The following is a 26,757-nucleotide window of genomic DNA, read 5'->3' on the forward strand; positions in this document are numbered from 1 at the left end:
CATGCTTATCACAATCGATGTGGTAATTTGTTCTTATCACGGAAGAAATCCACGATTAATCTGGTCAATAGAACTGGTGCAGATTCAGTGAATTCCGACAGTGCAATAAATATAACTAGCAGTTACTGACCTCTGTCTGATTTGTCACTAATCAAATATAGTTTAGTATGATTATTGGTTTTCATAAAGATGGTGATTTTCTATATGTTTGTTGCCATGCTTGATTTTTGCTGATGAAAATTGTGCTAAATCAGGTACTCATATCTTAGGGAAGCGGGCCATTGGACCAATTATTTGGGGGTGCCAATTCACCAGCCTTTGCTGTAGGAGGACTTGCAGCTTTTGTGAGCGGACTTGTGGCAATTATTGGTCTCCCTCGGTCCCATATTGCAGGACGAAGGGGTCAAAGATAAGTATTTTATTAATGCTTCCTTGATCTATATTGCTATTTGATTGCTATTGCATACAGAAACAATTATCACTATAGTGTATCAAACAGATAAATTTAATACACTTTCAATGATTTCCTATAAGTGCATATCTTCTGCCTTTCTGTAGCTGTCTTTTAAGTTAAACTTTATTATATTCTGTTAGAAATCTAAGCCTAGATAGAATATACAGCGTTTTGAAATAAGTTCCTGGCTGGTGCCATGGCAAAGTTCTGGTCACTGAAAAAATCTATTTGCCTACAATGTTTGCTTTTCATGGACTCAAAAAGCTTCATGGATATACTTATGGAATAAGTATCAAAGCGAATATTATGATCGTAAATCCAGAACACCATCAGTGATCATATATCTAAATATTGTAAAATTGAACCCTTGGTTATCTTCACCTTGATTGCATGCAGCGATGAAGAATGCTTTCTCAAACAAGAATTAGTGAAGATACTGTGCCCGACAAGCTGCCACCCTTCTTCTCCATTATTGCTTTCATTATTATTATCTGCATCATGTTGGTTGATTATGATAATTGATAATAAATTGATGATTTACAGGATTTTGAACACATAATTGGCAATTCCAGGAATTGGTTCTTTTTCTTCAGTGAGCCTACTTAAATAGAGACAGCAATGCGCGTTGCAGAAGCCTCGTCGTCTCAGGAAACTAGCCCTGGCCCTACCATTCGTCTCCACTGCAGCTCTATGAATGCTCGGGCCATGGAGGTCAGTTTTCAGCCAGGTGTCATCATGACCACCAACCCAGCTGGTGGTGGTCCACTGTTCATCGCTCATCAGAACTGTGTTAGTATCAGCAACTGTAACGCAAGTATTCTTTGCAGGCTCATCATCACCCCCTCAGAGCCTTGTTTACGTTCTGATGGTATTAGCTATGTTGCTAATCCCCCCGGTGTCGTGAAGAAGACAATATTGTTGATATGTTCTCCAATGCTCTCTTTCAGTTTCCACTTGTACTCATCCTCTACGACGGACAGCAGGTAAGCTTTTTTTTCTTCTTTGAACCTCTTATGTGCTGATCATGCATCCGAGTGTGGCCAAATTTAAATTCCAACATATTACCTGTATAGTTTCACCTGTCTTGGACCATTTTATATAGCGAGAGTTTTCTATGGGGCCTAATGTCTAGGTCAATGATACAGGTTCCGATCATAAGCTACAAAGATAGAGTTAAACTGCAGCAGGAAAGAGAGAGAGAGAGAGAGAGAGAGAGAGAGAGAGAGAGAGACTGGGAACTGGGCATGAGAAGGTGACAGGTGATCAGTGTCCACACTGCACTCTTTGGTCACAGGTTGCACATACGTGTCCCTTCAGCTTATTTGCAGAGAACGTTGTCTCGGTTTGTGCTTGTCAAAAGATAATGCTGTGGAAAAGTATGCCCATGGATGAGTGGGCGGTCTATTGGGGCACGTATGTCCTCTTGTTTCCTACCTTCCAACTGCTTTATTGACACTGCCCCATTTACTGCTGCCTCGGTGTCTGTCCTCTCCATTTTACTTGCCTCCTCCTCACACCTTCTAATTGTCGGCATATTTAGAACTCAAGTCTCTCTCTTACTGTTCATTTGGTGATTGGTAAGTATAGTGTATGAAACAAGTAGCATGATCTTGTTGTTCATACGGTACTGGTTTATGCTCTCACATTTCTCGGTTGCAAGTCAAATGCAGGATATGATGGCCATGGCATGAGTGTCTGGAGCGGCAAACGTCGAAAGCAACAGTTTCCCAACCGACAACGAACTATTTGACCATCAGCCGCCCATTTCCCATTCGCCTTGTATTGGTCAGCGGGAGGGAACAAGTGCTCGAGCTAACCTCGAGTTGCCCATTGGGCCTCCCCACCTCTGATATCACACCATACCATCGACGCGTGTCCGCGGCATGGCGTCCTCCTCCACTACTTGAGGCCTCGCGTCTCACCCCTTCTCCCTCCCATCTCCGAGGCTGAGACTTGCACTCGCATGGAGGATCTCCCTCTTCATCCCCTCGGTCGAGACCTCCACCGGTGCCCCACCGCTTCCGAGGTAACACTGTGTGTACGCTTCTTCTACGAAGCCGCCGCGTGTCTTCTGATGCTGCATGACTTGGGATTCAGGTGGTGGAGGAAATGAGAGCCATCGGGGCGATCTCTGTCCCCGCGGCTCTCACCGGTCTCGTCCTCTACTCGCGCGCCATGGTTTCGACGCTCTTCCTCGGCTACCTGGGCGAGCTCGAGCTCGCCAGCGGCTCTCTCTCCATCGGGTTTGCTAACATCACCGGCTACTCCGTCCTCTCCGGCCTGGCCATGGGCATGGAGCCCATCTGCGGCCAGGCGTTCGGCGCCAAGCAACGCAAGCTCCTCGGCCTCACCCTGCAGCGAGCCATTCTGCTGCTCCTCTCCGCCTCCGTCCCCATCTCCTTCCTTTGGCGCAACATGAGGAGGATCCTGTCTTGGTGCGGGCAGGACGAGCAGATAGCCTCCGCCGCCCACGTCTTCATCACGTTCGCCATTCCTGACCTGTTCCTCCTCTCCTTTCTCCACCCTCTTCGCGTGTACCTGAGATCTCAGAATGTCACCTTCCCGGTCACCTGCTGCTCCGTCGTCTCCGTCGTCCTCCACATCCCGTTGAACTACCTCCTCGTGGTGCGTCTCCGGATGGGCATCGCGGGCGTGGCCTTGGCCATGGTCTTGACCAACTTGAATCTCTTCGTCTGCTTGCTGCTCTTCGTGCTGTGCTCTGGCTCGTGCAAGGACTCGTGGGTGCGCCCCAGCATGACCTGCCTCAGGGGGTGGTCGGCGCTGCTGAAGCTCGCCGTGCCCTCGTGCGTGTCCGTCTGCCTCGAGTGGTGGTGGTACGAGCTCATGATACTCCTCAGTGGCCTGCTTCCCAACCCTAGGGCTGCCGTCGCTTCCATGGGCATACTGATCCAGACCACGTCGTTGGTGTACGTGTTCCCGTCGGCGCTCAGCTTCGGGGTGTCGGCCCGCGTCGGCAACGTGTTAGGAGCCAACCATCCCGCCAAGGCCCGGACAGCCACCATGGTGTCCTTGGCGTGCGCTCTCGTGCTGGGGCTGGCGGCCATGGCCTTCACCACGTCGATGAGACATCAGTGGGGGAGGCTGTTCACCGACGACGCAGAGATCCTGAAGCTCACGACACTGGCGCTGCCGATCGCCGGGCTGTGCGAGCTAGGGAACTGCCCTCAGACCACCGGGTGCGGCGTGCTAAGGGGGAGCGCGAGGCCGACCACCGGAGCCAACATCAACCTGGGCTCCTTCTACTTGGTCGGGACGCCCGTCGCCGTGCTCCTGGGCTTCTTCCGGAGGATGGGGTTCCCGGGGCTATGGCTGGGGCTGCTGGCGGCGCAGGCATCGTGCGCCACTCTCATGGCGTATGCGCTCGCCAGAACGGATTGGATGGTGGAGGCGGAAAAAGCCAGAGAACTGACGAAACCTTCCAACTCTCCTCCTCCTCTCATTCCTCTCACTGCTGCTACTAATGCCATCGCCGGCGGCAATAAGAGTACAGCCGCACACATCATGAATGGCGATGTGAAGAGGCTCGGTGCTTCAGAAACGGCTCCCCTCATTCCTGTGCGGGGTGAGTAGGTTTTCTGCCATTACAACCTCTCTATTCCCTCTCTCTTTTGGCATTCTAATTCTAATCCGATGCATCGATCGAGAGAATATACATGAAACTCTAAAAGCTGGAGCTTTTGGTAGTTCGATGCTGCTTCGCAGTGGAAAGCAGATGCCACGGTCACTCTCAGCTCTGCCTTCTCCGGTCCCGCTTCAGAGAGCAGCCAGCACATGTACCACCACTGAACATTCATTCTCCCTCTCGGAGGTTTGGTTTCAGCATTCCTCCGTACTTCTTTCACCTCGAAGCCAATTAATTGAAGTACATCAGTCCCATTTTCTTCCTTACATGTGTCTGTCTTAATTTCTTGACTTTTCAATGCACAGAGTACCATAAAGTGGCATCGAAAGCAATGTCAAGCATTACAGTGTTAGAGTTGCTTTTCGATATGCTCTCGTACCAGTTTTCCTTCAAAAGAATCGAATCTTGCTTTAGAGCTTTCTCACCATATAAAACCTATCGATTTGGTTTGGTTCTTTGCATTCTGATTGCTTGATCTAGTGCTTTTTTACTCTGTGCTTGTACTTGGCTTCTGGTGGAGTCATGTGCATGAGGCTTACCTCATCCGGGTGTACCTTTTGTCTCCAATAAAGGGGTCAGACGTTAGATCTCTTGTGGGCGACATGCATAATTACTCCTCGTATAGAACTATGCATATTGCTGCTGGGACACAACTTGGCACTTGGAAGCTCATATGCTGCGTCAGCATCAATCACGATCGATAATGCTTTTTCGTAAGAGAATATTTCTCTAATCAAAGACTTCTTCTGACTGTAGACGAAAAATCTTCGAACAATGATTTTTTTTACTGTGATTTCTATCTCAATGGTCACATTCGAGGATTTTTCTTTTTTTTCTCGAAGAAAGGTGATCGAGAAAAATGATTCTAACTCTATGTCGGAATTAGGATACGATTGAACAAGGGTTAGGTCGCACTATCTTCATAATTGTTAGAAATCTTACGACGATGAATGAGTGGAACTAATCAAATTATATATATATATATATATATATATATATATATATATATATATATATATATATATATATATATAAAGTTAGATACCAATTTAACCCAAAAATTTAGATTTATTTATATATTATGAGCTAGACTCCGATACATATCATTCAACTCTCTCGATATTTACCAATATGGATTATTATTATTTATTTTTTTTTCTCGTAAATAGATATTTTTAATAATAAATTTAATTAATGATTAACTTTAGACTCACACGTATGAATGAATGAATTTTTAATAATAAATTTAATTAATGATTAACTTTAGACTCACACGTATGAATGAATGAATCCTGTAAAGAGAGAGGGAGAGAGAGAGAGAGAGAGAAGATAAATTAATGATTTACTTTAGACTTACAACGATGAATGGAGCTCCGGCACTGATATATTATCGCCTTTTAGTTTTTTCTCCCATTTGTTTCTATGTGGAATGGGGCTTGTATAGTCATTGCAAAACATATAGTAATGCTTTTATTTTCTCTATCTAATTTGGTAAGATATATTATAGATATGATAAATAATTATCGATTAATAGAAAAAAAATTTAATTATGATATGATTTCTTAGGAGATGATCTTGATATGAAGGACTCTCCTAATTATTTATCTTGGACTATCTACTATAAATAGACAGGACCTCCTAAAGACTATATACATAATGTGTAGATATGTGGATACTTGGATATGTAGTTAAGAGGAGACGAAGATACTTGATATTGTTGAAATATTATAGATTTTCTTTTATCTCCTCTTATCACGTGGACCAGTCAATAAGATATTACAAGTCTTCTCTCATCTCCCCTTGTATAAATGAAGCATAAGGATGATTTTTTAGCTTATAATTGATATCAGAGTCATGTTTGTGAAATTAAATACTTTAGATCTAATTGTTAGCGCTACTCGCTTACAAGGTGTTATTCAATTTTTATTTATGATGCATAAATGATTAATTTATATTATCGATCTACTTTTCTATCCAATCCATTTTATGGCTTGCTTGCGGGTGATGCAAAGTTCCTCATGTTTGATTAATGGATTACTATCGACTACAGTATTATTGAGACCATGATTCTTAATGACTGCACAATAGGAAGTGCAACCATAACTGCAGATAACGATTATGGAGGTCGTCAATCGATGCATATGCATAGCCACGCAGTCAGTAGTGCACCATAGAGGCGTTTCACCAATGAGAAACATGGCGACATGACGCAACGATCAATGAGGTCGTCGGTTAATCGTGAGGACAACCACCCCACCATGGGTGACGGACGACAAGCGGCTTACAAGCGACAAACAATCATTGTTGACCCACGCGCATGGGCACAATGGAACACGCGATGATAACGACAACTACGAGGGTGGCTAGCATTACGGTTTCTTATCCAAATTATAGTTTTGCCCTTGAAAATTCATTTAATTCTAATTTATATCCTTTTGATAGTTCTATGCTTCAAAATAAAAAATTTCGATTATATATCCTAAATAAAATGATAGTTTTACCCTTTAAAATTAAGAATTTATAATTGATTATTATTATTATTATATTTTTTTCTCACTTTATATTAGATGATGAATATATTATATTGTTCTTGGATCTGTGCAATGAGAATTAGATCATGATGAGATCATGATAATAAGACTAATTTGTCTATAAACACAAACCCTAAATATTCTCGATAATAGGTTATTCGATATGGACATCAAGATAGCTGGATATACTGGTGTGTTGTATAACCGTCCATATGATGGAGGTGGCTGCTCTCATAGTCACTTATATGGGGACACTATGGGTACAATGCAGGTGCTCATTGGAGAATTGGTTCACTGATTGTTTCGCTCATAGAATCCTATATGGTTAATGATATCTCATCGTCAGACAGTGATTTTGTGGTCTCAATTGTGTGTTTGGTCCTTAGATTTGAGACACCAATGATGCTCTGTATAAATACTCCGCTCTTTGCTATCAAATTTATAGGTCTGGAGGTTCCAGATCTAGCATAATCGACCATCGGAAGTGGTAACCAACCTTACAAAGGCAATTAAGTGTCGATAGAGGATCATTCACTCTCGATGTCATGAGAGGAAATGAGAGGCGTAATCCCACCTCGAGGGCATCACAAAATAAATAGAAGGCCCAGAGGATCGGGTCAAAGGGATGCTGCCCAGGTCTTGGGACAAGCAGCTCGTACTTCGGTGAGATGCAATAGAGAGATCACAGCCAATTCGGGTGAAATGAGAGGTGTAGCCTCGCTTCAAGGGCATCACAAAATAAACAGAAGGCCTAGAGGATCGGGTCAAAGGGACACTACTCAGGTCTTAGGACAAGCAGCTCATACTTTGGTGAGATGCAATAGAGAGATCACAGCCAATCCAGTTGAGATGCAGTTCTGATTAAGTCACAGTCATAAGCACCATGCATGGACTCCAGGTCCCAAAGGAGCTTTTGGATCCATCAGAATCATCCCCAAATGAGGGTAAATCAACCCGCGCCACTCTTAGATTACTCGAGGATGAAGCATGGACCTCAATGGACTATCGACTTAATGAATCAAAGCTAGTTTGAGAGGGCGAAGACATCTCAACCTAGTTTGTGGACGTTAGAGGATTGCCGAGGGAGATGGGGAGAGGTCGATCAACCCTTCGAAGGCAATGACAAAGGGTAAGGCAAAAGCTCTTGAAATCCAAGAATGTGAAGGCTAAAGAAAAGGGCTAAGGCACAAAATGATCCTTTCCCCCTAGCAAACAAAAGAAATTTGAAGAAAGTTCTCACCCCCTTGCCTCCCACAATTGGGTTAATTGTCCCCAGCTCGGAAGATTCTTGATGGCACGAAGCTCCCTTCATGATAGCACCTCGAGGGAGCCCCTGATAGTAGGGGAACTCGAGCCTTATCATAAAGGGTAGAAGCTTCAAGACCCACTAAGAGGGCACGAGCCTCGAGACCTATTGCACCCTTGACAAGGCAGAAAAAAACCCACCACGACTTGAGGAGGCGAGAAAAATCCACCACAATCTGATGTCCACTTGCTAGCCGCCTCACCTTGCCACGACATGATGGATTGGCAAGCTAGGACCTAACGCCTTGGCCAGCTACATGAGGGTTTGCCCTGTGGGAACATCCCATCCCGATCGACGATGATAGGTTGCACAAACTTGCTACGGCAGGGATGAAGGTCCGACATGACGAAAGCACTTGACTCGCTATGGTGGAAATGAAGACCTGCTACGTCGAAATAAAGGCCCGCCCCGATGGAAGCCCTTAACCCGCTACGGTGGGATGAAGCCCCACCATTACAGAAGCCCTTAACCCGCTACGGTGGGATGAAGCCCTACCATGACAGAAGCCCTTAACCCGCTATGGTGGAAACGAAGACTCACTATTCGCTATGGCAGGTCGAAGGTTCACCATAGTAGAAAAGAAGACCCGCTACGATGGGGATGAATGCCATCTATGGTCGAAGCCCACTGACTTACTACAGTGAGGATGGAGACCCACTATAGCAAGGACAAAGACTCGCTATGGTGGAAAGCAGACCCGCTACGATAAGAATGGATACCCACTATGACAGGGACGAAGGCCCACCACAGTGGAACCCCACTGACTCACTACGATGGGGACAAAGGTTTGCCATGACGAAACCCCCCTAACTCGCTATGGTAGGGACGAATGGCTGCCACGATAGAAAAATCAGGAAAAAGATGCCCAAGATGTGTGCCGAGAAACCTGACCAACGTCGGGGCATTTTGTTATAATGAGCGCACTGAGTAAGACACACTAGAAGCATATGAAATAGAAGGACTCGAATCCACTACTGTTTCAACTCCATAAGAAATAACTTTATCATCGGAGGGGTTACGTCAAAAAATCTCCTCCGACGCTGATCTCTTATACAGAATCCCCAAGGAGACCAAGGCACACATCGACTCAGTCCCATAACCCCGAGGAGGTCAGAGCATACCTCGGTTCGATTTAGGAGTCACCTTATACAGTCAATTGCCATCCCGAAATTGTTTCGATCGAACCTTCCCGGACTTCAATCTCGTCGCTCAATCGCCACATGGGTCATTTGGACGACCTTGTGCCTTTGAGACAGAATCAAATCACGATGATTCACGACATCAAAATAATAACACCACCAATCGCACCTCCCACGCTTCCCCGATTCATATCATGATGCTCGAATCATGTCTCCGTTAGTAAAGTCAATCAACGGTGAAGAGAGAGAGAGAGGCGAAGTGGTTGACCAGATGTGGGACTTCCTTACATTGGGTCAACAGGTTGGTTGCATGGCCTGGGAGGTCGCAACCCTTCTCCAACGTGTCCTAATTGCAATGAGGTTGAAGAGGATCGTTTGGGATACGGCTCAAAATTCATCTGTACTCGGTCTCAAACCGTTAATCGTCAATGCAAAAATTATTGGATTTCAGTTCGATTTCGAATCGAACTATCTGAATCGATTTAAAACCGACAACTGATTCAAATCGGTTCGGATTTAAGGAGTAACTCAAAACACTGAATCCAATCATCTTGATCTAAAAGCTTAAGAAAACACTGAATCCAATAATAATATTATTATTATTCCATCTAAAGACTTAAGAACTGAGGAGATCTAATTTTTATTTCTAACATTCAATTATGCGTTCGTCGCAAACAAAACAGTTGAATTCCATGGTAGTGTTGCTGCTGCCAATGACTGCAGGACTGCATGTGAACATTCCATCGGTGGCCAAATGCACGAGCCGCGAACTGGAAAGATGTCACCGCCAGCCTACTACAGTAGCACACATACGCTCGAGCAAGCATCGGATCGACATAACAGTGTCTTCCATGGTCGTTGCTGCCACCATCAACACCGCGAGGAATTAAAGATCACAAAGCGATACACAAAATTAAAATCTTATTAGTTGTGCAATGCTGTGAATCATCTGCTAGAATTTGGAAAATATTTGGACTAATTTCTGTCGATGAAATGAGAGACCCCCCTTTACGAAGATGCGCCGTCCGGAGAGAGATCTAATCGGAAGGAACTTTTAAATACAACGCGAACCAAATCCTTTCCGATGACCGAAAGGGAGGCGCAGACCAAAGACATCACAGCAACGACCACGGCGGAATCACAAAAGCAAACAACGCGAACCAAACGAGACCGACATAACTTTAACGACACCACAGAGCCCTCGACCACGGCTCACTTCCTCCAGTTCCCGTCCGACGCGCCACCACCGCCCCTTGGGAAGCGCGACGCACCGTCACCACCGGCGTATCCGCGGTCGCGGCCGTACCCACCGCCTCCTCCGTAGCCGCCACCGCCTCCTCCGTAGCCACCACCGCCTCCCCCATAGCCACCGCCGCCTCCTCCATAGCCGCCGCCGCCTCCTCCGCGGTTGTACCCTCCTCCGTCACGGCGACCACCACCGTACCCGCCGCCTCCGCCGCTGCGGAAGCCGCCCCCGCCGCTGCGGGCCTGGGCTTCGTTGACGGTGATGCTCCTCCCATCGAGGATCTGGCCGTTCATCCCCTCGATGGCGTCCCTCATCGACTGCTCGTCGCGGAAGGTAACAAACCCGAACCCCCTCGACCTCCCCGTCTCCTTGTCATTGATGATCTGCACCCAGAACACAGCGCACGCCATAAGATCCAACAGATCCGCGAAAGAGGAGAAGAAAATTAGTCGACAGACGGGTCAAAAGGCAGATCACCTTGGACTCGATGATCTCGCCGAAAGGGCTAAAGGCCCTCTCGAGGGAAGCGTCGTCGGTGGCCCAGGCGAGGCCGCCGACGAAGCAACGGTACTCAGAGTCGGAATTCGCCATCGGAGGAAAAGAGAAAGGCGGGGAGAAGAAACCAACCCGCCTCGAAGAGAGCACGAGAAACCCTAGATCTATAAATCGCGCCAATTTATAGAGAACAGTAGGCGATGAGGTAATCTCACCGCGCGAAGGATCTACCGTCGGAAACATCAAGACGCCGACCAGCTTTTAGGGTCGAGCAAAATATCTGCATGTCCGAAATTACCTCCCCACCCCTCGAAGCGTTATCCGTGTTCGACGCGTCGAGGGTGACGGTTTTCTGGGTCAGGTTGTGGCTCACCCCTGTTCGCGTCCCTGCCTCGTGATTGGAGGAAGCAACAGTGCGCACCGCGGGACCCACGATGAACCAATAAAACAAAGGGGCGGACATTCTCCTCCCTCCGATTGCACGATCCCGACGTCGAAGCAAGTACTCCTCGTCGTGACGATCGAGGGAAGAGGAATCGTGCGGCAAAGATGATGCCACGTCTTTCGATCGTGTCGCGTAAGACAACGAAAACGACCTAAAAAAATATCGGTATCGAATTATAATTCTTTTCAGACGTCACTCCCGCTTTCATTCATATGTCATTTGGGCACATCACATCCCAACTTATCGTTATAATGATTCCCTGTTAGTGTCTCAACAGATTTCTAATCATCTTATGTATCTTTTTATTTTGATTTTTTTTTAAATATATTGACTGGTTAAATATTTTAATGTCATGAACTCCAATTCCTTATCATTTACCTTTTGTAAAGAAAATATATTCTGCTCCCCAGCAAATAAGAGCCAAAAATACGTACCATCAGGCTAACAGATTGAATGGACATATATTACTCATGGTATAGAAAAGGTAATTGACATGAAACATAATTATAAGATTAAGTGAATATACACACTTGAAGATTCCAGGCATATACCCATTTCTGAACGAAGAAAGGCAATCACTTAAAACTTATAGGAGAAACAGCATGAGAGATTTGGCACGAATTAGTGTATTGTAACAAAATATAAAAACTGAAGTTGGCATACACATGAGAAGCAATGCTAGATATTTGGCATGCACAATTAAACATTGAAATAGATAGAACAGTCTCTTCCGATTGGTTAGTACATTACTGTATTAAGTAATAGGTCTCATGTTCTGAGTCCCATGAGAACAAAATATAAATCTGAACTTGGCACACACATGAGAAGCCATGCTAGAGATTTGGCATGCACAATTGAACATTGAAATAGATAAAACAGTCTCTTCCGATTGGTTAGTGCATTGCTGTATAAGTAATAGGGCCTCGGATGAGCGTCACATTCGTCATTCTATGTAATAAATTTTTTTCTAATTATTTTTAATGAAAAAATAGATGAGATAGTAACTATTACTGATAAGAACAGGTAGGACAGAACAATTCACCTGTGACGCAAGGCCAAAAGGCACATCATCAATTTGATCTAGGAGATGCTTCTCTTCGGCATATGAGCATGATACTCTATCACAAAACATCAACTTGTTCTCTACTTCATCGGATTTGCTGCTCTCTCGAGTCTTGATCACTAAAACCAAGACCTGTTGACAATTCCATCAGGCACCATCATCTCGCTAGAACTAAAAAAGAAGCATGGTTTTCAATCATCAATAACAGTTTGTCCCAAAAGAAGAAGTTAACATTTTCCTATGATTTACTAACCTTCCAACCATGGATCAGATTTGTCCGATGCTCTTGGATTCTGGGAGAATGGTACTTGTTCTATCAAGTGCAAGTGGTTGTGTAAACAAACAAGAATATCTATGAAATCTCACTGCATGAACAATTTATATTACCTTAAATCATAAAAAAATTGTCTGAACGTAAATATCTCAGGAACACTTTCATCAATTACCATCATTTTCTTCCACCTCAGTTACAATGCCACTGCAAAGTTCCCCAGCAAAAGAGATGCGCCACTCAGCCACAACAAACTGATAAGAAAATTAAAAACATGATGCTATACTAAGGATAATTGTAGAAATTAGATGTACCTGAATCATAATAAGTAGATGATCTCGACCACGCAGCCTAATTTTCACAGGCAGAATGCTTACTGAGATTCTTCTGCACGTAGTCATATTAAGGCAGCTTCGGCGATATGTCTGATCTAGACACAAGAAATAAGTGGAACCCAATGTATAAGGCTCTTGCATTTGCAAGGTATCGGATAGACCAGCAGTTTTACCTCCAAATACAGAGAGACACTTTTGGCAATATTGACACAAGAAATTTTTTTTATAAAAAATAAATATTTTTTGCACAAGGAAAAAAAATAAATCTAAGTTAAGATGAAAAATAGGGCATATGAATCAATGTGCTCTATGACTTGATATGAAGTTATAATCTCTAGAATGTTAGGTCAATGAAGTATGAAACAAAAAAAGAAAGCATAAGGTGCTTGCTTTGGACTTTATTTAAGAGAGATGATCAAATGGTAAGGAGACTATCGCAGTGCAAGTAACAAGTTGATTGAGGTAGATTAAACAAACTCATAGAGTTGACTTTTCGACAAAGCCCAATTCTAGATGAGGTTTTGTGGCTAAAGTACCATAATCGGACGATCCAACAACATCATTTCTGATGAATATTAAAGAGCAGGTATCTCTCGATGTGACTATAGTCTTGTGCAGATATCACAAGCTGAAGTTACAGAGCAGGTATCTCTTGATGTTCTTAGTGATGAATATTAAAGTGGATGTAGATGACAACAGAATAATTCGCTGCTTGAGTACAACATAATCAATCAAGCACTACTTGCTAGATTTTCATCAGAGGCATAAGAGGTTTAGGTCTAATGAGGTTACATCTAATTTCATCATAGCCTATTTGACTTTGAAGAAGCAAATGCCTCAAATTACATGCGAAGAATAGTATTTAGATTTCATAAAGAGGAAAAAGTACATATACAAATATAGTTTAAGGTTGTATCTGGAAGACGATCATCGCTATCCTAGATGGTCATTTTATCGTTAGGGATCTCGCAATCTAATACAGTCTTCCCCTCTCATGATGATAACTAAATAGCCCTTCGATCACACTCCATGTCTCGCATTCCTTCTGTCCAAATAGATCGTAACCTGATTCCACTAATATCGTCTTCCAAGGGCAAATTTGATAAAGGAGACGAGATAATCAAACTGCATTCCTTTATCTTCATGCTACCCATTTCCAAAAGCGAAACCTCCACATCAAATTGGAAAGGGCATTCAACATAACAGATCAATCGAAGTTTCGGAATTCGCCAAATCCTCATCCAGAAATCCAGAACGCTCACACAGAAATCCGGAAGAAGAAGAAGAAGAAGAAGAAGAAAGAAATGAAACCGAACTCGGCGGATGAGCTTGAGGTGGCCGCCGGCCTCCGCAACTCCACGGGAAGACACCGGAAGTCGAAACCCTCCCCCGGTCCCGTCCAGTTCAGCAGAGCCCTTCCCTCCGATTCCCCGATGCGGACTGGGCCGAGCTTAAAGTGGCCCGAACACCACATTACCATCCCAAACCAAAATTAATGGAGATTAATATACATACATACATACATAAACGCTAATAGTGTCAATTTACTAAATTGAAATATATCGGCTAAATTAATTAATAAAGACTTAAATAATTTATTACAATATAATATAATCTTTATCACCTATCCTTTACAAAACAAAAAAAATTACTAAATATAATAGCTTGAAATCAACCTATTAACCACATAATTCTACCCAAAAGAAAACAACTATATAGGCTTGTGATCTAAAGTTAGCTTTATCATGGCGACGTGACTGCACAAGACAAGTGCTGTGTTCCTTCCTTTTTAGTTGCAAGCGCGTTGATTCCATCTCTCCACATCACAGGGGAAGAGGACGGCATTAATGAAGCAGTTGACTTGATTTGGAGTTGACTTCCCAAAGTCACGATAACAGAAGAACATGGCTGAGAATGTGATGCCAATTACCTGCACAGAGCACTACCTTCCGTCCAACCTTTATCTAATGATCTATTATTATATTGTATATATATATCCAATTATCTATTATATTGTTAAGAATCCATGCCATCATAATAATTTATCTAATGATCTCCTATATATTACTCGCTCAGCAGTATGCATTATCTCGATGATCATTCGATCCTAACCACTCCACATCACAGAAAGAGACACTTGTGTTGACGGAGAACACCCGTTCCCACTTGCTAATGGTTTCCCATTCCATGCAGTGTGTGTGTGTGTGTGTGTGAGTGCAGAAATCAGCACTGTTGCCGGTTGACCAATTGAAAGGTGCTGCAGCGGTCAACATGGATTCTGATGGGAAGCCAATTGGCCGTCGATATAAGACATGCATAGCCGTAGTATCCTCTTATTAATATATCTTAATTATATTCTCTTGGAAATTTTGAGGTATGGGGCAATAAGTCGATTATAGAGGTGTCATGATTAAGAGTAAGTCTCACGCAGGAAACATGAACCTTTGAGTGACGATCAAGGATGCTTGAGAACCTCCTCCAATGATGATTAGAAGATTCGAGGTTGGATGATGTAAAATTTGTGAGCATTTTGTAGATTGTTATTCAAATATTAAATTAAAATGATAAGTGACAAGGAAAATAATTACATAAGTATTAACTCATCTAGTCGGAGACTGTCATATGGTAAATAGTGTGAGCATAAGAACCCCTTACCCCTTTCCTATGAGTGTTAATAAAAGTATGATCCATCAACCTCTGCCCATCTTATATTCGGAAGAACCGCACGAGCCAACTACAAGGTGAATTAATCCCTGATGATAAGATGCATCCTTCTTTCTTCTTTTGTTTTGGTACATCTGTTGTAAATGATCTATCACCTATTGTCTATCATGATTTTGGAAAGACCTACACACCTAACGACAAAGGGTATTCTTAGGTGACGTGGCCCAATTCTCATTTTTTCTTTTTTTGAATGCGTAATGTAGGGGCCATTCCTTGCTTATCATAGATAGGCTCCAGCCTAACGAACGACACCCCCACAATAATCATTTCGTGATGTTACTCATAGAGATGTATGTTAATTAGCCATTGATATAAATAAGTCTTTGTAGGACGTAAGGAGCATCTAAACTAGTGGTTGGTCTTATTCCATCAATCGCTCAGGTATAAAAATCAACTCTAAAAGTATAAAATGTGAGGCATCTCAATCATTTTTCATTTCCCAACTAATCTTATCATTGAAAGGGTTAGATTAAAAATATCATCTCGAAGTCGATCAATTATGTAGTGACCTCGATGAGGCTAAAACGCACCTCAGAATGATACTATATTTGTCTTTGGCCAACAAGCAATATCTCAAGATCGCTATTGATCGAATCTGTTCCCCACCTCAACCTCCTCTAACGACCCCTTATGGGCTCTCGAGATGAACTTATGATCTTGGGATTAAATCAAGCGACGTCGACCCTACGATCAACAACAATAAGCAACAACAGTACATATTTAAATTTTTTTTATGGCACCGTTGTCTATTCGACCCGATCCTTTAATTGGATTTAGGACGAGTCGATTAAGTGATCGTGAGGTTGAATCGAGTATACAATTAGTAGGAAGAGGGTGGTGGCAAATTGGATGTTCCAAGAAAACCCGGGCCGTCAACGCGGGCGCGTGTGGTCAAAGGGGGATCGCGGAGCCACCGCAAGCTATAACAGCTCCACGTTGGTCGGCGGCAGGGTTTGGTCAACGCGGGTCCCGTGCTCTCCCGGGTGCGGAAAGAAAAGAACCACACGTCTCGCAGTCGTGGCCCCCACATCTCCGATCACGGGGCAGGTAATTGTCTGGGTAGATGAAGGACAGTGCTCACACGCTTGCCATTTATCATCATCCGAGTCGACATCTCTCTTATTATATCGTCAGCTATTATGTTCTATTTTCTTCGATGTTTGAGAGATTTTAAGCAGCAATATTTGAACCAGTCACCCGCAGCTCCTCTTCATTTTCACACAAGGCACATAATGGATCATGATCTTAATCTTCTTCTCCTACGAATGCATGTGAGAAGACATCACAAGGTATTGCGTGTCGAATAGGGTTCTTGCTTTCTTCTACGAGTTGCAGCTGTCCACTGTTCAATCGATGCATTTCAGCAACTTGCTCTTAGGCATCTTTTCTTTTCCTTTCCTCTAAATAATCTGTATTTATAAGATATGGTAGTGAAAAAGCCAAGTCTAGGAGTTGAGTTAATTTAGGTAGAGAAAGATGTCAACAACATATATATATATATATATCCAAGCGATTGATCTCAGAGCCTTCCTTTGACTGCCGACAAGATGGTCGAGTTAGACTTTTGTGACGATGAAACGAGTTGCACTCATCTTTAGCATATAATTGAGAGCTGGTCGATCAGCAAGCGCCGTATGATGTGGGAAATCAAATGCGCACGAAATGCAAAGACGGCACACCGTCTTAGAGACTCGATAACGACCGCATCAGGAGCCGTCAATTTCGAGGCACACGGTCAAAATTCCACGGGATCACAACTGTTCAGATTGGAGGCGGTCAACATCCTGCCTTCCCCAATCATAAAGTCCTCGTCACCCCTTGACCCAGGGGCATTTACGTCCCAGAATCATCAACCGTATATATGGCGAATACGTGATATTGAAACACGAAAGGGCAGATATGTAAAGGCGAAGAAGAGCGGGAGTGGGTGAGAGAGAGAGAGAGAGAGAGAGAGAGAGAGAGAGGGGAAAGAATGGGGGATGTTTTAGGAATCTGCGGCCCGAAGACGAAGCCATTTCCACCGCCGATGATTTAACGTCGGACCTCCCCACTTAGCTCTCTCTCCCGCTCTTGCCGTACAAGTCAAACCCCCCGTACCTCCGGCCAACGGCGCCGGCGACGGCGCCGTCGCCACCCTTTCCCTGTCCTTCCTAGGCCGCCACCCAGCCGATCATTGTAATCTAACCTTTAATGTCCTTATGATCGTCGCGCAGTGCTATTACTATCATCATTATTGGGGGGAGGGAAAGAGAGGAGAGAAGGGAGAAGAAAGAGCAGGCGTTTGGAATCGGGACATGAGCATTAAATTGGAGGAAGCCTCTTAATTTGGCCCGAACGAGTAGCTGCGGAGGTAGCAGCGGCAGAGGTCGCTTTTCAATTCTTTTCTTCTCCCATTGGATTTTGATTTTTCCCTCCTCTTTTCTTCTTTTAATTTGTTTCCTTTTTTTTTTCTCGATTTTCCCCCCTTTTTTCATTTAATTTTGAATCGATCTTTCTGGAATCAAGAAGAGAAGTGGAGACGAGGAGGAGGCGCTCGGAGGCCCGCGATTGATGGCCCAGCTGTAGCCATGCCCCGTGTCGTGGCCGCCGTTGTTGTCTTCGTCGTCTTCGCGCTGTGGCGCGCCGCGGCGGCGCAGAAACTGAGCTCGGCGGCTGATCTCGCGGGGTTGTACAGCCTCCGTGCCTCGCTTGGTCTCCGAGCCCGGGACTGGCCGCGGCGGGCGGACCCGTGCACGTCCTGGACCGGCGTCGCCTGCAGCGCCTCCGGCCGGGTCGTGCGCCTCGACCTCTCCGGCCTCCGCCGTACCCGGGTGGGTCGTCTGAGCCCCCGGTTCGCGGTCGACGGGCTCAGGAACCTTACCCAGCTCGTCTCCTTCAACGCCACCGGGTTCGCCCTCCCCGGACCCATCCCGGACTGGTTCGGCCGAGAACTCGCCCCGACCTTTGCGGTCCTCATTCTCCGCGACGCCTCCGTCGTCGGCTCCATCCCTAACTCGCTCAGCGGCGCCGCCGGGCTCGCCGTGCTCAACCTGGCTGGCAACGCCATCACGGGCAACATCCCGCCCACGCTCGGTCAGCTGAGCAACCTCACTCTCCTCGACCTCTCTCGCAACGCCCTCTCCGGGCCTATCCCGGCGTCCTTCGCGGCGCTCGCCAACCTCGTCTACCTCGACCTCTCCTCCAACTCCCTATCCGGTTCGCTGCCGCTGGCCCTCGGCACGCTCCGAGCCTTGAAAACCCTGATCCTGGCGAACAATAACCTCACCGGATCGGTCCCTGCACAGCTCGGTGATCTCTCTTCGCTCGCCATTCTTGATCTCAGCTTCAATTCCCTCGCCGGATCGCTTCCTGATGACCTCAAGAACCTAAGGAGCCTACAACATCTCATCTTGGCCAACAACTCGCTTTCAGGCAGTCTCACGACCGGTCTCTTGGCCGTTCTTCCCCGGCTTCAGTCCATCAAACTGAGTCGCAACAATTTCTCTGGGACATTACCTGACTCACTCTGGTCTCTTTTGGAGCTACGCTTGGTTGACGTCTCTTACAATAACCTCACTGGAGTACTTCCAGACCTTGTGCCGGCTATTGTCGAAGGAAACGACAGTGATGCTCTCTTCGACCTTTCAAGCAACCTCTATTATGGTTATATCTCTTCTAGCTTTGGGAGTGTCTTCGCCAAGTTTGCAACGGTAAATATATCAGATAACTACTTCAAAGGTCGATTGCCATTAGATAATGCGAGCAGCAATGTGTCTTTTGGATTGAATTGCTTCAAAAATACTAAGAATCAGAGAAGTCCAGATGACTGTTTGCAGTTTTATTCGGCAAGAGGGCTACTTTATGATGGTGATGACACACCGGGTACTGCCCCGCCTTCAGGCACTTCCAAGGAGGGTCATCGGAACTTAAAGTATATCTTGATTGGGGCGTTTGGAGGTGCTCTGGTGCTCGTGATACTGGTCGTTTTACTGGTATGCTGTTTGAAGAGATCTGGTGGCCGGAAAGCTGAACTGCACGAGAATGGTGCAGGTGCAGATCCATCTGTCAGTGGCACACAGGCCCCTGGTGTTTATGTCAATTTGTCGAATGTAGGGGAGGCCTTCAGTTATGAGCAGCTGTTTCGGGCTACTTTGGATTTTAGTGATGCCAACCTCATCAAGAAGGGACATTCGAGCGATATCTACCATGGCACATTGGACACGGGAATTCCTGTGGTTGTGAAGAGGATGGATGTACGGAAGGTCAGAAAGGATGCTCATGCTGCAGAGTTGGATTTATTCTCCAAGGGTTTGCATGAGAGATTGGTGCCATTTATGGGCCACTGCTTGGAGAATGAGAACGAGAAATTCCTTGTCTATAAATATGTGCCAAACGGTGACCTCTATATGGTGTTGCAGGCGAAACCTGAGCCAGAAGAAGGGTTGCAGTCATTAGATTGGATAAAGAGGTTGAAGATTGCAACAGGCATTGCTCAGGCACTGTGCTATCTTCATCATGATTGTTCGCCGCCACTTGTTCATAGGTAATGCTCTTATATTGTCGAGTTAAACAATGGTTACTCTAGTTCAATTATAGGTCTGCCTGCACAAGTGAATATAGAAACAAATTGATTCAGATACTAGAATTTTTATCTTAGATAGTCTTTGCGGGTTCAATGTTTTTTGTTTTCCCTATCATCTCGGAAGCTCTTCCACCAAATTCAATTGATTTTCACCTTCAGCACCATGATTGCTGGATGTATTCTTGTGGATTGCTTTATCCATCATCTTTGTTATGATCTCCATATAACAAACTTAGTGAGTGAGAAAACACATATTATCCACTCTTCATATCTTATAGATCTTTCCACAGCTCCATTCCCAAGGTTTATTGAATTCGGAAACTTGGATATGTCTTGTTATTTTGCCAACCTGAGGGTTTGAAGTCTTTTAGGTTACCAAAGTGTCCAATACTTGACAATCTACTTTTTTTTTTATAAGCATTTTGGATATGCTTAAAAGATTCTTCTTTTCATTATTTACTCTGTTTCATGCTGTTGAATTTCTTGATCATTCTTGAATCCTGACTTTTTGCGTCATTTTTACCTTTTAAAGAATTACATTAGGCCAACTCCTAACTTCTCTTTTTTGCTATTTTTCTTTTGTATTCTCTACTTTGCTAATTCATTTGAAGAATTGCGTAGCAGCAGATTGGTCCTTTTTCTTGGTCCATTTTTTCCATGTCGAATGATTACTGAACACTTATACTTATCCAATTATGTTTGGCATATTTATCTTGTCTCGAGATGCCAGCAGCCCTCTTAGTCTTCATGTTTTCATTCGGCCTTAGGTCAATTTAACACGTTTACACAACATTTTATGCAATCAGACTGCCTTGAGGTGCTCTAATCTTTAGATACTGGATGTTGTTGTATTCTCAGCTTTAGAGACTGAACATAAGCAAACAGAAATATAGATTTTTGTGCACTGGATGTTGCATTCTCAGACGGGCACGACAGCTTTGGATGTGGTCATGTCATATATTTATTGCATAAATGGCATGTGCATACATAAATAATCTTAAAACTGAGGTGATATAGGTACATAGCTTAGGTAACTAAGAATAGATTTTATGTGTGTACCATTATCGTCCATAATTCTAGGATTGATTCTTGACAGCTATTATGTATGCAACATGTCAGCTGTACTTGACAACATTGTACTAATCAAACATGCATGAGCTATCTTGGAGTTCATGGTGCTTCGTCTAGTGATTTTCTATGCATAAGATTCAAATTTTTGCTAACAAAGTTAATTTCTTTGCAAAAGCTACTTGTTGCCTCCATTGATATATTTTGTGGTGATCCTGTCGAAATTTTCTTTCCGGCACAAGAAGTATCGCCTATTTAGTACTATGTAATGGATAGACTGTTGTGGTTGCAGAGACATCCAAGCAAGCAGTGTCCTTCTTGATGACAAATTCGAGGTGCGGCTTGGAAGTTTGAGTGAGGTCTGTGCTCAGGAAGGGGAAGCACACCAGAAGGCCATCACCAGGCTATTGAGAATGTCACAGTAAGTTCCAATCCACAATTTTCCTTTGTTAATAATTCTTGAGATAGCATATATGTAGTAGTATCCTAGGGTTTTATGGTGGGTCAGTTTTCTGTCTATTTTGGATCTTGATGAATCTTTGTGCATCAGTTGATTTCTGTTTGTAGTTTGCAAATTGATTTTTCGTGTCATTCACTTAACTTGAATGTTGGGTACTGTTTTTTGACAAATGAAGCATATCGATCAAGTCAATAGCGAAAAGGATTACGACATTAAGAGATTGATGGTAAAAAAGCATTCAGACAAATCAGCAGTAGCTGTATGTGATTATAAAACCTTTATTAGAAAATAAAGCACCAATCATAGAAAGAGGCATAAAAAGCAATATGAGACCTCAAATAACCATGTCTTTCGGCAGATGTAGTCGTCTGTTTCTTAATTAACTGAGATTCTTTCAAGAGAGATGGCATCGTATAGAGAATCAAAAAAGAGATGTGCATGAGACTTGCATTCTTTCCCTCATATTTTTCTAAGATTCAATCAAGCTTGCCATGTTCTAACCGCTGCTTCTCCTCCGTGATTGATGTACAGGGTATCAGTGCAAAATATATCCGGTATGAATATTTAATTCCGACTCTCCTTTGTTTCAATTGCTTCATATCACTCCATTGCTTCTACTCCCTAAATCTGCAATCTGCAGGGCCTCCTGCAACATGTGCATATGACGTATATTGTTTTGGGAAAGTGTTGCTGGAGCTGATCACCGGGAAGCTCGGCATTAGTGGGTCAAACGATGTTAATGCGACGAACGAGTGGCTTGATCATACCCTGCCTCACATCAACATGTACGAGAAGGAAGCCGTGACGAAGATCGTGGATCCTTTCTTGGTGGTGGACGAGGACCACTTGGAGGAGGTCTGGGCCATGGCAATCGTTGCAAAGTCTTGCCTCAATCCGAAGCCTAATAGGCGGCCGCAAGCGAGGCATATCCTCACGGCATTGGAGAACCCGTTGAAGGTGGTAAGGCAGGACATCACCACCGGGTCGACCGCTACGCTGACGACGATGACTTCGTCAAGGGGTTCTTGGAATTTGGCATTCATGGGAAGCTGGCGACGCAGCTCCTCCGAGACCATGTGTGTGGCACCAGGGCAAGCGAGGGAGGATCAAGCGGTGAAATGGTCGGGTACAACCAGGTCTCAAGGGAGCGGAGGAGGGGAGCAATCGTTCTCTAGGAAGCGGCTGTCCAAGGAGATCTTCCCCGAGCCGTCCGGTGTTCGTGACATGCAGGATTGAGAGGAAGGCTTTGGTGATTCTTTGGGTAATAAAGACATCGAGTTCATGCACATCACTCATCGGCTCCGCCGTCCCCCTAACCAACTCTCTACAGATGAGATGTCCGTCTTCTGCTCCTGCTCATGCACCACCAATGCACAACTTTTCTGTTGGGAAAGCCAAAAATACATTTACAGGTGATTCATTTTCTTTTGGCAGTCTGGGCTGTGATTCTTTTCTCGTGTAATTTTGTCAGTTGCTGGTGGTGTTTTTGGAGTATTGTACAGTGGTTTCACATTGCAACTTGTGTTTCGCTCAACAAAGGGAACTACTCCGAAGCTCCTCCAGACTTTGACGTGTCTGAAATTTTAAGCCATTTGAAGTGTGAACTGAATAAGCAACAGAATAAACATGCAATGATTCATTGTTCGTTAATGAGTTTGAACAAGCAAAGGCTTGTGGCATATATATATATATATATATATATATATATATATGACAGTGAGAGATGCTCTCTTCAATCAAAATCTGGAAATTACTCTGAGGACGAAATTTATTAGGTCTTACACCACAACGAGAATTTGATAATGGGCATGATGATATACTTTTTACCATTTATGATCAAATATTTACCACTCAAACGTGGATGATATTTCACGCCATAAGTCTTTTGGTTGCTTCCTGGTTCGCACACCCCCGCAGCAGCTTCAGCTGCCACCACATGACAAATTATACAAAATTCGAAATGGAATTGAACATCCTAATTTTTAAATCAAAGAATATTTACTCTACAATTAACAATATCTGTATTCAATTCAGCCTTATCTGGTCAAATAACGAACAGATACTCTAAAGAATCTTAAAAAAAAAGAAAGAAATTTCAGTTGCAAAAAAGTCTTTCACAAAATGAGAGGACGAATTTCTAATAATAATGATACTAGTTGAAACTAGTGGAGCTATATTATGAAAGTACAAACACCATTCATTACCTTGTCAACTAAAGCTTAGGGAGACAGATTCCGACCTCGCACTCCGCCGTCACGGCAGCGCACAGGGAGCAGTGAGCTGCTGCCTCGGCAAACCGCATAGCAACAGGCTTCCCAGCATCCACATCAACAGCAAAAGATCAGGAGTACGGCATGGGTGCGTCACGGAATTTATACCGCTACTAATTCTGCAGCAACTAGTTTTAAAGAGGCTTTGGCATATTTTTGAACCAATCACATGACAGCCTCACCGAATAAATAGAACCATAAAAAAGAAGACAAACAGACAGACTTAAGAGTAGTTGTAACCAAGTCAAAAAGTCCCAAGGAAGAAATTTCAAGACGATGCCGTGATACCATCGTTCACTCAGATTTTAAGAGCAGGCTGAGCACGTACATAGTGTATGTCCAAATCACGGACATAGTTGATTCAATTATTCACTTTGACAGCATAAGAGAAATATCACGATAGTTAACAACAACATAACACTGAAAATTTAACGACCAAATTCCACACATCACAAGATTGAAAACCTCACAATGGTCACCGCCGTAACATGTAAATTTTGTGAAAATAATAATACCATGCAACCTTAGTAAGCATCAATGTTTTTTTGTTCTTTGTGGTTGCCCTGAAGGAGAAACAAATGAGTAAATAATTGTGGCAGAAATAATAGGCAGTTAAATTAAATGAAGCTTGCATATATAGATGCATATACTATATCAACATATTTACAGGCATTTCCCTATTGACAACTATAAGATAGCACAAATAAATTGCAAAATTGATTCCAATGAAAAATTGGCATATAATAAATTGAAATGATATCCGATAATCAGAATTTGTGGCAGTTATAGGTGCACGAAATTAGTAGTAAAGAATTTGACATTTAATCTGATTTGCGAAGAACAAAGGGGAAGACTATCTATACCTCACTGATTTGGAGAAATGGCCACGAAGCTTGCATCCCAGGTGGTCATGAGGATTAAACGGCGATGGAAACTACAGGAGTGTGATTGGTAGATAGATGGAAATGGCAGAGAGTAAAGACACAGCACACGAGGAGAGAACCCGGGGCTGAAAATAATTACCCCCGTGCGATCTCTCCTCCCACACAAGAAAAGGAAAATTTTATTAACGATGAGCGACCTGCCATGCGAGCGCACCCAACATGGCAAAGGTCTATAGAACATGTATAGGTCCAAATTACCTTCCCCCATCCATCAAGATCCCCAGTCTAGTTTCGTTGCACTTAATCTAATGGTCATCGAACACTATTTGCTTCTCGGACGCGTCCTTGGATAAGATCAGCACCACATCCGATCTTCCATGGAAGAAAGCAAGAAATAGGATATAGGCCTTTGGCAGCGAACCTACTTCGCCAGAGAACAAAGTCGACCGGTATCGAACATACACATCCTCGTTACCGCCTCACGCAGCTTGGAGTTGAAACTATGATATCCCACAGGGAAAGATTAGAAGAAGGGAAGAACGTACCGATATATAGACGAATCAGCAAGAAACCACGATGGACGTCATGAAAAAGCAGCATATCACACAAGAGGCATCTGCGGACTACGCAAGAAAGTTCAAGGGCGGAGAATAAGCCGAGAAAACAGACCAAACCGAGACGACGAAGAGCGCCAGAGACCTCCATGGTCTTGCCAGCTATCTGCTTTGCAAGCGGAAGATCATCTCCCGGTGATCTGCAACGCTAGAGATCCAAAAGAAGAACAGAGAACAGAACCAAATACAGCAAGCACATCTGCACCATCGATCGATCATCGAGTTGAGCCAAAAGGATCTACAACAGGCAAGAATCAAAATACAATGTAGGACAAGAGAATAAGCCGGAAAGAAAAGAGAAACCTAAGCGGAATTGCGAGGAACTCAACGGGATCCGTAGAACAGCCGGAGGAAACCCAGACGATAACTAACGGGGAGTTCGTTATTTATGGACCCAAGGAAAGGAGACCGACGGCTCGAATGAAGCGGTGCTGTTCGAACGGACAGGATTCGGTCACGTGTACTCATCCAATTTGCGCTTGCGTGGAACGAACCGACTTCGTCGCTCGTCCACACCGTACAGTGAAGGATATTAGATGCACCCGTCCGAGACGTACCCGCCTCGGCTAACCGTCTTTCGGAAGGAACACATTTAAAATATACATCGAATCCAATACAAATTTATAATTGATGTTTAATATATATTTATGGTACTCTACTCGGATACTATCGATCCAATGAAATAATTAGTCTAACAATTTGATGAGTTTAAATCATTGATTAAAATTCATAAGCACTAGCTAAAAAGGATATACATCTAAACCTATAAACCAACTAAATCACAATATGTCACAAAAAAATCCCTAAAAAAAAAAGAAAAAAATTAATAAAGAAACCCACTATTTGACATGTACAAAAGAAGTTCTGCTTTCATGCTCAAGATTAAGCATTTCAAGATCAAGATTCAAACATCAGGACCATTCTTGTTCTTAAGCTATAAATCAATCCTGATAAGTGCATCATGTTTGTATCCCTGCATGATGAAGTTCAATATAAATGTAATTACTCAAATACGTATATGATTTTCTTGTTCATCAAAGACCATACCTTGCAAGCAAAATAATTCAGTATACATGTTATTAAGTGATACTTTTCCGAATATGACAAATATAACATCATAAACAAAGTAACAACATTTTACAACCTTCAATTTCTCTGATCCATCAAAGCAAACGTAGAGAAAAGATCAGCCCCATAACGAATTTGAGTCAGATGCAAAGTGTATCAATTATATCAGCCCCAGCAGAT

General features: G+C 43.7%; 3 protein-coding genes and 2 long non-coding RNA genes across 12 annotated transcripts; 2 read left to right on the plus strand and 3 right to left on the minus strand.

Moving 5' to 3' along the window:
- Nucleotides 1-2,350: 2,350 nt before the first annotated feature.
- On the plus strand, nucleotides 2,351-4,733 carry LOC103993804 (protein DETOXIFICATION 48-like). Its single transcript, XM_065119889.1, has 3 exons — nucleotides 2,351-2,480; nucleotides 2,552-4,037; nucleotides 4,160-4,733. Exons 1-3 carry the CDS (start codon nucleotides 2,418-2,420, stop codon nucleotides 4,330-4,332), a joined length of 1,722 nt encoding a protein of 573 aa, XP_064975961.1. The 5' UTR covers nucleotides 2,351-2,417; the 3' UTR covers nucleotides 4,333-4,733.
- A 5,244-nt stretch (nucleotides 4,734-9,977) lies between these two features.
- On the minus strand, nucleotides 9,978-10,993 carry LOC135618730 (glycine-rich RNA-binding protein GRP1A-like). Its single transcript, XM_065119890.1, has 2 exons — nucleotides 10,797-10,993; nucleotides 9,978-10,702 (listed from the first exon to the last, which is right to left on the minus strand). The coding sequence occupies exons 1-2, from the start codon at nucleotides 10,908-10,910 to the stop codon at nucleotides 10,286-10,288; spliced, it is 531 nt and encodes a 176-aa protein (XP_064975962.1). The 5' UTR covers nucleotides 10,911-10,993; the 3' UTR covers nucleotides 9,978-10,285.
- Nucleotides 10,994-11,915: 922 nt separating this feature from the next.
- On the minus strand, nucleotides 11,916-14,389 carry LOC135618227 (uncharacterized). Of its 3 annotated transcripts, XR_010488946.1 has the most exons (6): nucleotides 14,245-14,389; nucleotides 12,908-13,018; nucleotides 12,710-12,800; nucleotides 12,576-12,635; nucleotides 12,302-12,493; nucleotides 11,919-12,207 (listed from the first exon to the last, which is right to left on the minus strand). It is a non-coding gene; the product is annotated as an uncharacterized LOC135618227 (long non-coding RNA). The 3 variants fall into 3 exon arrangements; XR_010488947.1 differs by having other exon boundaries at nucleotides 11,916-12,493; nucleotides 12,908-13,023; XR_010488945.1 differs by having other exon boundaries at nucleotides 11,918-12,493.
- A 3,152-nt stretch (nucleotides 14,390-17,541) lies between these two features.
- On the plus strand, nucleotides 17,542-23,391 carry LOC103993801 (probable LRR receptor-like serine/threonine-protein kinase At2g16250). 4 transcript variants are annotated; one of them, XM_018830832.2, is made up of 5 exons: nucleotides 17,542-18,017; nucleotides 18,158-20,174; nucleotides 21,574-21,702; nucleotides 22,273-22,295; nucleotides 22,382-23,391. In XM_018830832.2, exons 2-5 carry the CDS (start codon nucleotides 18,220-18,222, stop codon nucleotides 22,975-22,977), a joined length of 2,703 nt encoding a protein of 900 aa, XP_018686377.2. In that variant the 5' UTR covers nucleotides 17,542-18,017; nucleotides 18,158-18,219; the 3' UTR covers nucleotides 22,978-23,391. The 4 variants fall into 4 exon arrangements, with proteins under 4 accessions (XP_018686377.2, XP_009412271.2, XP_064975963.1 ...); XM_009413996.3 differs by having other exon boundaries at nucleotides 18,161-20,174; XM_065119891.1 differs by having other exon boundaries at nucleotides 17,542-18,002.
- LOC135618732 (uncharacterized) lies at nucleotides 23,178-25,858 on the minus strand. 3 transcript variants are annotated; one of them, XR_010489119.1, is made up of 3 exons: nucleotides 25,813-25,858; nucleotides 23,590-25,708; nucleotides 23,178-23,316 (listed from the first exon to the last, which is right to left on the minus strand). It is a non-coding gene; the product is annotated as an uncharacterized LOC135618732 (long non-coding RNA). The 3 variants fall into 3 exon arrangements; XR_010489120.1 differs by having other exon boundaries at nucleotides 23,590-25,395; nucleotides 25,565-25,851; XR_010489118.1 differs by having other exon boundaries at nucleotides 23,590-23,667; nucleotides 23,946-25,851.
- Between the last annotated feature and the right edge of the window lie 899 nt (nucleotides 25,859-26,757).

The sequence above is a fragment of the Musa acuminata genome, chromosome BXJ2-8 (assembly GCF_036884655.1).
Source record: "Musa acuminata AAA Group cultivar baxijiao chromosome BXJ2-8, Cavendish_Baxijiao_AAA, whole genome shotgun sequence".
Taxonomy (NCBI): Eukaryota; Viridiplantae; Streptophyta; class Magnoliopsida; order Zingiberales; family Musaceae; genus Musa; species Musa acuminata.

Excerpts from the sequence above, each read along its gene's own strand:
- LOC103993804 (XM_065119889.1), top strand. The coding sequence starts at position 2,418 with ATGGAGGATCTCCCTCTTCATCCCCTCGGTCGAGACCTCCACCGGTGC. Across the intron at positions 2,481-2,551 it reads GGTGCCCCACCGCTTCCGAG|GTGGTGGAGGAAATGAGAGC; the intron begins GTAACACTGTGT and ends CTTGGGATTCAG. Across the intron at positions 4,038-4,159 it reads TCCCCTCATTCCTGTGCGGG|TTCGATGCTGCTTCGCAGTG; the intron begins GTGAGTAGGTTT and ends AGCTTTTGGTAG.
- LOC135618730 (XM_065119890.1), bottom strand. The coding sequence starts at position 10,910 with ATGGCGAATTCCGACTCTGAGTACCGTTGCTTCGTCGGCGGCCTCGCC. Across the intron at positions 10,703-10,796 it reads GCGAGATCATCGAGTCCAAG|ATCATCAATGACAAGGAGAC; the intron begins GTGATCTGCCTT and ends TTCTGGGTGCAG.
- LOC103993801 (XM_009413995.3), top strand. The coding sequence starts at position 18,220 with ATGCCCCGTGTCGTGGCCGCCGTTGTTGTCTTCGTCGTCTTCGCGCTG. Across the intron at positions 21,703-22,272 it reads AGGCTATTGAGAATGTCACA|GGTATCAGTGCAAAATATAT; the intron begins GTAAGTTCCAAT and ends ATTGATGTACAG. Across the intron at positions 22,296-22,381 it reads ATCAGTGCAAAATATATCCG|GGCCTCCTGCAACATGTGCA; the intron begins GTATGAATATTT and ends TGCAATCTGCAG.